General features: G+C 43.0%; 1 protein-coding gene across 7 annotated transcripts in view; it reads left to right on the plus strand.

Annotated features, from left to right (window-relative positions):
- Positions 1 to 12,715, plus strand: part of Pcnx (pecanex homolog) — a 141,012-nt gene that overhangs the window by 23,445 nt on the left and 104,852 nt on the right. For all 7 annotated transcript variants that reach the window (XM_006516090.3, XM_006516089.3, XM_006516091.3 and 4 more), the window contains exon 2: positions 11,626 to 11,834. In XM_006516090.3, coding sequence (XP_006516153.1) covers positions 11,626 to 11,834 — 209 coding nt within the window. The remainder of the gene's footprint in view (positions 1 to 11,625; positions 11,835 to 12,715) is intronic.

The raw sequence follows: 12,715 nt of genomic DNA on the forward strand, positions 1-12,715 counted from the left end.
AGAATATTTTCCCTTATGGGAAAGTACGCTTGAACCTCAACATTGGGCCAGTGTTTCTCCTTTGCCTGTGTAGTGTCATAGTTGGAGGAAAACATCTAACTAGAATGCTGTACCTCAGCCCCCAGGAGAGAGGCCGGCAAGAGGGCCAGGTCCCCAGGGTCACAGCTGCTGCTCTCAGGACCTTTTCTAAGACCCCTAGGGGCAGCATGTGTGTGACAATTGGAAGGCCTAATGAAAACATTCTTCTTACCTCAGCTCCCTCTCTTCTTGATGAGCAATCCGTTTATAAGTTTGCAGGCAATATTTGCTTGCTGAGCCTCCTTTCAACATTCTTTCCTTTAACCAGGGCCAGAGGTGGCCTAGCTATAAACTTGAATTGCATGCCTCGGAGGTTTCTCTTTTCTGCCCTTCTTGTTGAATAAGCCAAAAGTGATCTTTGCACATAGTGGTGAAGTACACGTCCCCCAACTGCATAGCTCCGGGAACACAGTAGATGGAGCACAGTATCCTTTCTACCCAGCACAGCTCTAGGTGCCTAGGAAAAACTAGAATACAGAGCTAAGTGCTCACTTACTTGAGCAATTGCACAGAGTGATCGGTGGTTTTCCCAGACAGTCACCTGTACCCTTAAAAATAGCTGTAGGTCTGGCTGAAGTTCTGATGGAGCTGAAGGGGACTGCTCTCATCCAAGAGTTTGTGACAGTGCTGTCACTGCGGACGTGTGCTGGACAAACACTACCAATGCACTGCATTCCAGGTCTCTTGACTCTGAGAAAGGATCTCATTGGGTTGTTTGAGCTGGGCATGGTCTTACAGCAGTCTAGGCAGGCCTTGAATTTGTGATCCTCCTGACTTAAGCGTCCTCATTAGCTAGCATTAGCCGGCCAGGTATGGTGAATATTTAACTTTTATTCCTCTTTGTACAAGAGCTTTGTACAAGAACTGACAGAAGTTTAAAGCCAAGAAAAAACAAACGAGTTTTTGTTTTCAGATATTCTAGTGATGGTGTGAGTTCACTAGACACTGGCCTTTGGCTGGTCACAACCAGGGTTCCCATAGAAATGTATGAGCTCAACAGGAATAATCTGGGTTGATCTAGTATTTTGAATCTAGAAGTAAAAGTATTGATTAACTTTTTTTTTTTTACAGCAGATAATACATATCATAAGACAATAAAGTATAGCCTTAGGGCTGTGTCAGTTTTATTTATCAGTTTGCAAATTATAGTTAAACATTTCAAGAACAATATCTAGTTTAAGGGAGAGAATTGTGAACTTTGGAATATTTATTTTGAAAAGCTAACATTAATGTTTTTTTTTTAAGTTTTCTTAATTTTTTTAGAGAGAGATAAAACTTGGTCTTCGTGTTTTTATCTATTTACATTTTCTTTTACTGTATTGTTTCTAGCCCTTGGTGTTTTTTTAAAAATGGTTACGTAGTGATATAAGGCTTTGGGACCTTTTAGTGATTCTGGGGAGCCAGTTATACTCAGGAATGCTGAGGCAGTGTTTCCTAGTATACATTGATAAATTTGCCCACTAAAGGGGGAAGATACCAAAAGGGAGGTTATATCTGTAATTACAGCTTCTTGTAGATATGCTGTGTACTTTTGCCAGAAAATGTTTTATAATTACCCTGAAAAATTACTTAAAGTCCTTCACCTAGAGCCTAACCAAGATGAGCTCTGCAGAGTTTTGTTGTCAGAGGACAGGTACACTTTAGAAGCATGTGCCCATTGTAGAAGAGTGGGTCCTGGCAGCCGCTTTGCTTTGCAGTTGGGGGAAACTGGTGCTGGGGAAGTTCTGGGTTTGCATTCAGCATGTCAGGGAGAAGTGCTGGTGCTTTGTGTGAGGTCTCGATTGGTTAGAGAAGAAAATAGACCATGCTACCCTGGGCTCACCAGGTGTGTGTAGCTCGGGCTGGCTTTCTTCCTCTTCCCAAATGCCACCAGACCCAGTCAGTGCTTAACCATATTTCATGGTCGTTAAGAATTAAAAGTGCTATTTTGTGACATTGGCTGTAGCGTTTCACTGTAACACATTGTGCTCCTTTGTGCCTACCTGCCTGTGGGTGTTCTTGTTTTATGATAGCAGAGTGAGCATAATAGCAGGTCATCTGGAGATTAGAAATTACTTGTCGGGCTTTACACTCGCGTGCACACGCACACACAACACACAACAATCTGCTGATGGGCTCGAAGTCACAACCAGAAAGGAGTTAGTGGGACTGCTATGTACTCTGAGGCTGCCTGTGATTGGCTGTATTGTACCATCTAACAGAAATTAGCCAGAGGAGACAGAAAGGAGTTAGTGGGACTGCTATGTACTCTGAGGCTGCCTGTGATTGGCTGTATTGTACCATCTAACAGAAATTAGCCAGAGGAGGATTTTGAATGTTTTCATCACAAAGAAGTGGTAAGTGTTTGAGCTGGTGAATAACCCAAACTTTCTTGATTTGATGAGTACACAGTAAGTAAATGTATCAAAATAGTGTACTGTGGCCCACAACGATGGACAGTTGCTGTCAGATGTTTTTAAAATGCTTTAAAAAAATGTTCCACTTTTTTTTAATGCTGACTCCTGACTCTAGAGATAAATTACCCTTTAATGTCCTCCTTTGAGACCAAGCAACTGACTTCTTTGTACCTCAGCTTTTCTGTCTGTAAAATAGGAGATTAAGAGCCAAGCTCATGAACTGGCCAAGGGTTGAATGAGTTGCAGCTACATAAAGCACTTAGAAATGCACACCGTACACAGCAGCTGAGATGTTTCTTATCACTCCGACATAGATCGTCTGTCAGTGGATGGAGAGTGTCTGGAGATACACTAAGGAGGTGGGCAGTCCTGAACCCAGACAGAGCACAGGCAGTGCGTGGGTGTCTCTGCTTTGTGGGTCTGAAGGAGCTACTGTCATCCAAAAGCAGATTTTACCACCAGTGTGCTGGTCTTGGGAGAATCACTCACTTGATGTTTAGAACTGGAATATAAGGGTGTGTCACAACTAGTAGTTCTACTCTGAACATTTCTGTGATGCCAACTGCCTTCTAAACAGAGTCCTGTCAGGAATATCTTAGAAAGTGTGCATAGCTTCAACCTTCTACTCCTGGAGGAAGACTCACGATGTCTTATGTTAGGAAGAAACTCCCAGAGTCAGAGAGGACTGAATTGTGTTGTAAGTGGGTCTGTCTCTGTGCCTGGTTCTAAGCATTGGAGAAAGACACAACAAAATATTCATCTGTCTACCTCCCTCCCGTCTGTCTGTCTCTCTTTGGCTTTGGTAAGTGTATGTGTGAAGAAATATGTTGATGTTAGGTGTCCTCCATTCCGCTCCACCTTATAAACACAGACAGGGACTCTCACATAAACCCAGAGCTTTCCTCTCCACCTTATAAACACAGACAGGGACTCTCACATAAACCCAGAGCTTTCCGCTCTGGTTTTCTCTTCCCTTTCCTAAATTGCAAAATGAATTATACTTCTTTATATGCAGTACAATTAATTACATGAAGCAAAATACTCTGTTAACACTAATGATCAATGTCCCCTGATTTCCACGTGGCATACTGTTGAAATCCTGGTAAATCTCCTACCTGTTAAAACAAATCAATAAAAAGACCCCTACAGGAATCAGACTAACAGTTGTCTCCAAACAGTGGAGTTTTTCTCTTCAGTAGTCAAATCAGCATTAATAACAGTGGGACAAAAGGCAAACCTGAGAGCGATGCTCACTTAGAAGACAAGTTTTCTTCCAAGTGTAAAGACTGACTTTGCACGTCCCAGACCTGACTTAACTGTTCACCGCTGCATACTCAGAATACCATGGAGGTCACATGCTTTTCTGTAGAGCACCGGAACGATCTGAATGGACATGGTCTCTCAGCCTGATTGCTGAGGTGACCCTCCACCTGAAGATGCTTTTGTGAGGCCACCCTCCTTTCGCTCCACAATGGTGTTCTGGTGGGAGTTGGCAGACTCTTGGTTGTAATCTTCACAGTTCCAAAAAGTCTTGGCCAAACCGAAGTGTAACATCGTATCTAAAAAGATATTCTCAGAGTGTGAAGAACTTTCTGTACTTTGTGTGATGCCCACATTGACTCTTGTGGGAAAGAAAACTTCCTGTCTTTGGTGTGTGTCCACATTGACATAACAACCAAACTGGCTATTACTGTGTTTTTCCTGTTCTAGCCAAAACAATGTAGAAATTGTTCAAGTACATTATTGTTTGGTGTCCCTTCAGTGTCATCCTTAGGGCTAGGGAAGTCACTACATGCCAGGTCATTCAATCGATTAGTCTCTACTTTTGTGATAGTCAAATAACCAGCGTGGAAGAAAATTGATACAACTTGCAGTGGCTAGGTCCTTTGTACCTCTTTCAGAATCAGGAGTGATAAAAGCATAGTTACATTGGCAGAGAAGGGACATTACCTTGACTTAAATCACTCTGCTCCTGTTCCTCTGGACGGATGTCAGGGCAGTGACTGAGCCAGCCTGACATAGGCAGGCCTGTAGGTGTGGGGCTCTTGATCATCGTCGTGCAGGGCAAGACCCAGGTGCAGGCCCTCCCTGCCGGGCTTCACTCTGACTCGTTCTCCAGCTTGCCGCCTTCTCATGAAGCAACTTGGTTCTAACCAGAATGGCTCCTCCAATGCAACTGCTAATGCACTGGTGTCCTTGCAGGGGCTCCTGGGGCCCTGCCTGGATGACCTGGGGACAGCAGCAGACTGGCCTCGGTGAGACCCATGCCCCTCCACATGGCTTCAGAGCCCAAGGCCACCTTGCTACCCTTGAGACTTGGACACTACCCAGGGTGTTGGAGACTTCACCTCCTTATCTTTTAAAAGAAATGGGAACCATCTTTCGAGTGAATAGTACCATAGATTCATTATAATTTCAATCGCAGATGACAACAGCTGTCTGAAAATATTAAATGGGAAACTGCAGAACTAGCCTTCAAACGAAGCACTGTTGTGAGTCGTTTTGGACATGGATCCTCACTGTACATACACTCCATTCACCAGTTAGTTTGTGTTGCTCTTGGTTTCTGCTCCACTGTGGCTAGACTGCCCCAGTGTGTTCAAGTACCTTCTGCCCTGTTTAGTTTTATATTACCTTGACACAAGCTAGAGTCATCTGAAAGGAGGGACCCTCAGTGGAGAAAATGCCCCTATAGGACCCAGCTGTAACACATTTTCTTAATGAGTGACTAATGTGGGAGGACACGGCCCGTTGTGGGTGGTGCCATCCCTGGGTTGGTGGTCCTGAGTGCTATAAGAAAGCAGGATGAACAAGCCAGTAAGCAGCACCCCTCCATGGCCTCTGCATCGGCTCTGCCTCCAGGTTCCCGCCCTGTTTAGAGTTCTGTCCTACTACTTTTAGTGATGAACAGTGATGTGGAAGTGTAAGCCAGATAAACCCTTCCCTACCCAGCTTGCTTTTGGTCATGTTGTCTCTTCACAGCAAGAGTGATCCTAAGTAAGGTAGGGCCTAAAGCTCCAGTGTAGCGGTGGTGATGACTCAGATAAACTGAAGGGATGGTGGAAGTTGCTTCCTTAAGGTGAAAAGCTGAAAGTTGTTAAAATGTGCATGCTGACTGTTCACTTCATCCTGTGCCTAATTTATAAATTAACTCTCTCATATGTGTAGGAAAGCACGTGTGCGTAAGATTTGGGTTTGGTACTGTCTACTTTGGGGGCCTTGGAATGTATCGTGTCTCCCCATGGATAAGGAGAGACTGCTATTCAGTAGTATGAAATATTGTACACAATTTCCACAATGTCCACAATTTCCTCATCTTCCAAAATTGAAACTGTATTAAGCAACACCTTCTTCCTCTCCTACCCTTCTTGCCTCCCTCCCTCAGATAACTGCTCTTCTGCTTCTTGTTGTGTGAGTTTGGTTATTTAGATACTTCATGTACGTGGATTCATCAAAAATAGTTTGATTTTAATATTGTCTTATTTCACTTAGAATGTTCTCAAGGCTCACGAATGCTGTGTATGACAGAATTCCTTTGCTTTTTGATGCGGAGTACCCTTTCACTGTGTGAATATACATGTCATTATTCGTCTGTTGATAGACGTTTGGATTGTTTGTACCCATATGTAAATAATGCTGCTATGCACACGTTGTGGAAAACCTCCTTTTTCAGTTCTTTTGAGTGTATAAATACGAGTAGGATTGCTAGATGATATGCAGTTCCATTTTTAATGTCCTAAAACCATCATTTTGTATAGGTGTGCATGTACATGATGCTTGAGTGGGGGTGCACATGTGGAAGTCAGAGGACAGCATCTTTTATGGGTTCCAGAGACTGAACTCAAGTCACTACGCTCGCATGGCAAGCACATTTTCCTCCTGAGCCATCTTGTCCCATTTTTAACTCTGAGAAATTGTTATAGTATTGTCATAGGGGCTATCGCATTTGCTCTTTCCACCAGCCATGTCCACCATCTGGCCATGTTGTCGGGGCTGCCCTCAGATCCCGGATTCTCCTTTTACCTCTCAGACATTGAGAACAGATTTTTGTTTTTGGTTTTGGTTTTTGAGTAGCCATTGTTTGGGTCAGATGACTTTGAGTGTGGTTTACTATGTATTTCTGTCCCTCCAACTTTTGCGAGGCAGTCAGTGATGTACCTGTCATTCTGTTACCCTTAACTACACACTACTGGGTTGTGCTTGCACTGCTTTGAGGTCCTGGATATTACTGTACAATAAACAGATATCGGGAATCATAAAACCAAGTAATTAACACAGCAGGGAAGGAGCCCCCCCCCCCGCCCCCCCAGCTTGTCTTCTTTAACTTTATCCCCATACAGTTTTGTACTGAGAATCAGAAGGTTGTTAAGACCCACTGTCTAGGGCTGGAGAGATGGCTCTGCCATCCCATAATCAGCCTCCAAACGCTGACACCATTGCATACACTAGCAAGATTTTGCTGAAAGGACCCTGATATAGCTGTCTCTTGTGAGACTATGCTGGGGCCTAGCAAACACAGAAGTGGATGCTCACAGTCAGCTATTGGATGGATCACAGGGCCCCCATGGAGGAGCTAGAGAAAGTACCCAAGGAGCTAAAGGGATCTGCAACCCTATAGGTGGAACAACAATATGAACTAACCAGTACCCCGGAGCTTGTGTCTCTAGCTGCATATATATCAGAAGATAGCCTAGTCGGCCATCAGTGGAAAGAGAGGCCCATTGGTCGTGCAAACTTTATATGCCTCAGTACAGGGGAATGCAGGGCCAAGAAATGGGAGTGGGTGGGTAGGGGAGTAGGGGGAGTGTATGGGGGACTTTTGGGATAGCATTGGAAATGTAAATGAAGAAAATACCTTAAAAAAAAAAACTAAAAAAAAAAAAAAAAGAAAAAAAGAAAAAACCCAAGGAAAACCCACAAAAAAAAAATAAAATAAAATAAAACAAATAAAAGCACTGTCTGCTCTTCCAGAGGTGCTGAGTTCAAATCCCAGGAACCACATGGTGGCTCACAACCATCTGTAATGGGGTCCGATGCCCCCTTCTGGTGTGTCTGAAGACAGTACAGTGTACATACCTATATTAAATAAATAAATAAATATTTTTTAAAAAGGAAGATTCACTGTCTGAGCTGTGTGCAGAGCTGTGATGTGCACAGACTGCTTAGAGCCTTGATGGTGCACAGGCCTTTATCTTGTGCAGTCAGAGCTGTGACCTTTATGGTTATTTAATGAGGACCTTGTTTGTCCACCAGTAGGTGCCAGCTGCTCTGTCACCTTTTCATCTCTGCTGTCCACTGCATGTCATTTCTTAAAGTCAGTTTTCTGTGCAAGCTGTTTAAACGTGTAGACCAACTCCTACGTGAATAACAGGGTAGACTGAGCTTCACCACCTAGGAACAATGGCTGTGCTCAGTTTCAGTTACACCAGTGACTTTGCCGTTAACTTAGGAAACACAAGAAAATGTTGTAATTTAAAAGATAAAGCTAGAACTTTCTTAAGTATTACCTTCTGTAGACCAGAACTATGGTGACTCTAGTCGTTACCTTCCACAGAGATTAAAAATGGATAGAATTTGCTGTGTCCAACAGCACACACAAATTATACTGTAAACATGAGAATAAGAAGTTAGAGCTTGCACAGTACTTTTTCTCCAAAAGAGCCCTGAACTTGATGCTTGTTGCTAATTAGAATTCTGAGGGTTTCTTCCTTGAAAACACAGTATTTATATCTAATATAATACAACATTCAAACAAGGAGCTGAAGAGATAGCTCAGTCTATAAAGAGCTTGCTGTGGATCTGAGGAGTTATGTTTGGATTCTCCAGTACTCAAGCTAGGAACAGTAGCTCCACCATGGAGGACCAGCAGAGACGCGGGAATCCCTGGAGCCTCTTGGCCAGCCAGTCTGTCAGTGAGAGACCCTGTCTTGAAAAATAAGGTAAAAAGTGACTAAGGAAGATCCCTCGGGCCTGCACATGCATGTACACACGTGCACTGCCACACACATGAACACTCAACATATGTACCACACACAGATACAAATACAATTTCTCTTACCCCTTTAGAGTGCAATCCCTAACATAGAAAACTACCTTGCAGTTGTTTTATGTGTGCTTGGCTTAGGTGTTTGCCCTGTAAAACAGACAGCATTTATCATTTTCTGTAGTATAGTGAGTGAGTCATGACTGTAGACAAGATTGATGGTCCCTTAAGACTTTAGCTAATATGACCAACTGTCCAGGAACCAGTAGAGTTTCCCAGGCAGCAAAGCAAGTGGAGGCGAGGGCAGGTGTAGTGCAGTGCTCAGCAATCCAGTATGTCTGCACTTTGACCCACTTAAGGAAAAGTGAACCTTAGAGGGTGGCTGCCTCTGTCCCTGGAAGGCTTGGGACTGACACAGTAGGGCTCAGGCAACTGAACTCCAGGATGCAAAAATAAAAACAGTTGTTACTGATCTAACACTGGTTTCCAGTATGTAAGGATTTCCTTAAAATTCTTAATGTAAAATTAATTTCAGTCTTTATGGGACTAGCGTGCTTTCCAAAGGTGACTTTCTGCTTTACCTTTAATTAAACCCTCACCTTTTAGCAGGTTTGTTTACACTGTTCTTGGCAGTGTTTTGGGGTGTGAAGGCTGGCATTTATTTAGATGGGTTTTGAGTGTTGCTGATCTTTGACAATTCATAATTAAGTATTCTTCCATTCTTACTTTACTATGGACTGAGCTAGGTTAGGGTGGAACTGACCTATTCTGTATTAACTCTGCTTGAAAATGGAATTGGTATGAGGTCTGTGACATATAGTGAAATGGGTACATGACTTCCTTTAATGCTAAGAATTGTTAAGATGGGCAATCTTGGCTAAGTCTCTCAAATGTAGTGTGCCTAAGTATCCTATCAGGGTAGTGTGCCTCAGTATCCTATCAGGAATTGGAACTTTTGCAAATTTGCCAAATGGTCAGCTAGTCTTTGTCTCTGTCTGTCTCTGTGTCTCCCTTTTCGGTATGTTTATGTCACTTTCTTTGTTTCTATCTCTCTGCGTTTATATTAGTGGTGCCACCAACTCTCTCTGTTTCTGTCTCTCTGTCTCTATCTGTCTGTCTGTCTGTTTGTTTGTCTCTCTCTCTCTCTCTCTCTCTCTCTCTCTCTCTCTGTGTGTGTGTGTGTGTGTGTGTGTGTGTGTGTGTGTGTTTGAGAGTGGTCTTTTCTTGTTTAGAAGATTATTCAGGGCGTTTGGTTTTTGTAGTGAGTTGTAGGTTTGTTAAAGATACAAATCAGCTGAAAGGCTGAAACACATTTTCCCCTAACATTTTAGCCCTCATTTTACAGTGGCTTATTTTTTTGTACTTAAGATCATTTTAATTTAAATTGCATTCATAAATTGAGCATTTTAAAGCACCTATCTGGTAAATCTTTCAGAATGCATCTAGATCTGTTATTTATTAATTAAAAAAAAAGAAAATAGAGGTTTAAACTTAAAGTCGCAAGGCAAAACCAGTTACTCAGAAACATTTTAAATTAGAACCAGCAGTTAAACTTTTTAATTATACTAATACGCAGGGTTTCTTAATCCAGGTATTTGGGTAGCCAAATGTAGACCTGTGTCTCAGCCTGACACAAGAGCCGTAATCAGGCTTTGCTTCCCTTTCTGATTCCAAGCGATTAATTGGGTCACGAAACCAGCACCGCGTATGTGTATTGTGAAGCTTGGGCTCAACAAAGAAGACCTTTTCAATTTCACCATTATTTCTGTTTGAGGCTCCCCTTCCTAAGCTTGCGTGGGGTTCTGCTTGGCAGTAGCCAAGGAGAACTCTGATGATAACACATGGGACCTGCAGCTACACACATGCAGGATGCTCAACCAGTTTCATCTGGTTTTATGCTCCTGCCAGTGGTGGCTCTGAGGCTATGCCTTGCAGGTGGGCCTCTTCCCAAGCCTGCCTCCATGGTGGTCAGGTTTCAAGCTATTTAATCCTCACATAGAATGAGTCTGCAGTCTCCAGGATAGGTGACTGACTTATTTCAATTAATCCATTGATTGCTTTATTTTATTTATTTATTTTTAATTAGGTACTTTCCTCGTTTACATTTTCAATGCTATCCCAAAGGTCCCCCATACCCACCCCCCCAATCCCCTACCCACCCACTCCCCCTTTTTGGCCCTGGCGTTCCCCTGTACTGGGGCATATAAAGTTTGCAAGTCCAATGGGCCTCTCTTTGCAGTGATGGTCGACTAGGCCATCTTTTGATACATATGCAGCTAAAGACAAGAGCTCCCGGGTACTGGTTAGTTCATATTGTTGTTCCACCTATAGGGTTGCAGTTCCCTTTAGCTCCTTGGGTAATTTCTCTAGCTCCTCCATTAGGGGCCGTGTGACCCATCCAATAGCTGACTGTGAGCATCCACTTCTGTGTTTGCCAGGCCCCGGCCTAGTCTCACAAGAGAGAGCTCAGAGTTTTTTCTCTTTGTAAAAAATTATATTGTTTATATTTTTTCTTGTATGTGTATGAGTGTTTGCCTGTTTGTACATATGCCCTGTGTGTGCCTTGTGTTGATGGAGGCCAGAAGCACCATCAGATACCCCGAAGCTGGAGTTATGGATGTCTCTTAACCACCATGTGGGTGCTGGGAACTTCTCTGCAAGGGTGACGAGTGCTCTCATGCAGAGCTCTCCCCAGCGCCTCTTCCACATGGAGTACAAGCAGGGACTGGATTTGGATCACACCATAAGCTGCTCACAGCCCACGTACAGAGTGATTTGAGACTTGGTTTGGATCATAGGCTTCTTTTTTCCTCTGCTCTGGACTTTGCAGTAGAAATGTAGTGTGCACTAAACTATGATCTAAATCTTTTAGTCGTCATAGTAAGTGATTTTCAATAATTTTTTAACCAGTGCAATTCAGTTGTTATTTCCACCTGCAATCAATATAGGAGTTGACATATTACATATTTTTTTTATTAGTCTTAACTAAGCCATATTTCAGGTGCTCAATAGCCACATGTGTGGCCTCTGTTTTGGGCAGAGGAGTCCTTTACTTTTGCAGCTTAGTATAATTGCTTCGTGTATAACTTAATTATTTTAGGGACAGATTTATAGAATGGAGCGAAATGTAAACTGTTCTAAAATACTTATCTTTCCTTTCCTTTAAAGGCCCTTCCCTCCTCGATGATTATAGTAGCAGTGTATTGTCCTGTGGTAGCTGCTGTTTTCATTATTTTGAAGATGGTCAACTATCGACTCCACAGAGCACTTGATGCCGGGGAAATTGTAGATAGGAGTGCAAAGGAGTTCACAGATCAGCGAGCCAAAGCCGAACAAGGCAACTGTTCAACAAGGAGGAAGGACAGCAACGGTCCAAGGTAAGAGACCATCACCAGCATGCTTGCCTTGTAGATGTAAATGACAATGTGAGTACTGTGTCCAAGGTGAGGGGGATGAGTGTGCAGGGATGTAGGTGGTAGTGAGCGTGGAGGGATGTGTTTGCTCTCCTGAAGGTGGGAAGCAGCATTAGTCTACCACTGTGTGCGCATTGATAACTGTAAGTTGTAATCTCAGAAAGAAGACAGAAACTAGCATGTTTGGAGGACTCATCATTCAACAACTTAGGACAGTAATGCTACTTGATAACGGTTACAGCGAAGAGCACGACACAGGAACCATAACTGAAAGAAAGTTATGCATGGTTTATAAATCTCAGCATCATAACAATTACACATGCAGAAGCCTGACAAGGTGACATGTAACCTGTAACCCTAGCAGATGGAAGCAGGAAGATCCCATGTTCCAAGCTGCCCTAGTCTTATGTTGAAACTCTCTCAGGAAAAAGAAAGAAAAAATGCATATAACACTAAAATGTATATATAGCTTAAGTAAATTTTATATTTTATGTAATCTGCATTTTCCACTCAATGTGTTGTAAATATCTTTCAGTTTTATATTCTTACAAGTATCCCTCTGTTGCTTGGTTACACTGTAGCAGTTTCCTTGGCTCCACCGACTCTATGTTTTTGACAGAGGGATCAAGTTTATCTGTATGGCCAGAAGTGTCTTGAGTTTTTACAAAGTAATGCATACCACTGACCTGAGCCTCACAGACAGCTCTGGTGTGGACTGGATGTGTAACTTCATTTGGTCCTTGAAATGGTACTGCCATCGCCATGGTTACGCAGCTGTGGGACTGAGTAATAGCACCCAATACACGCCTCAAGCTGGCTCTGCTTCTAGCAACCTCAGCAGAACA

This window comes from Mus musculus, chromosome 12 (assembly GCF_000001635.26).
Source record: "Mus musculus strain C57BL/6J chromosome 12, GRCm38.p6 C57BL/6J".
Taxonomy (NCBI): Eukaryota; Metazoa; Chordata; class Mammalia; order Rodentia; family Muridae; genus Mus; species Mus musculus.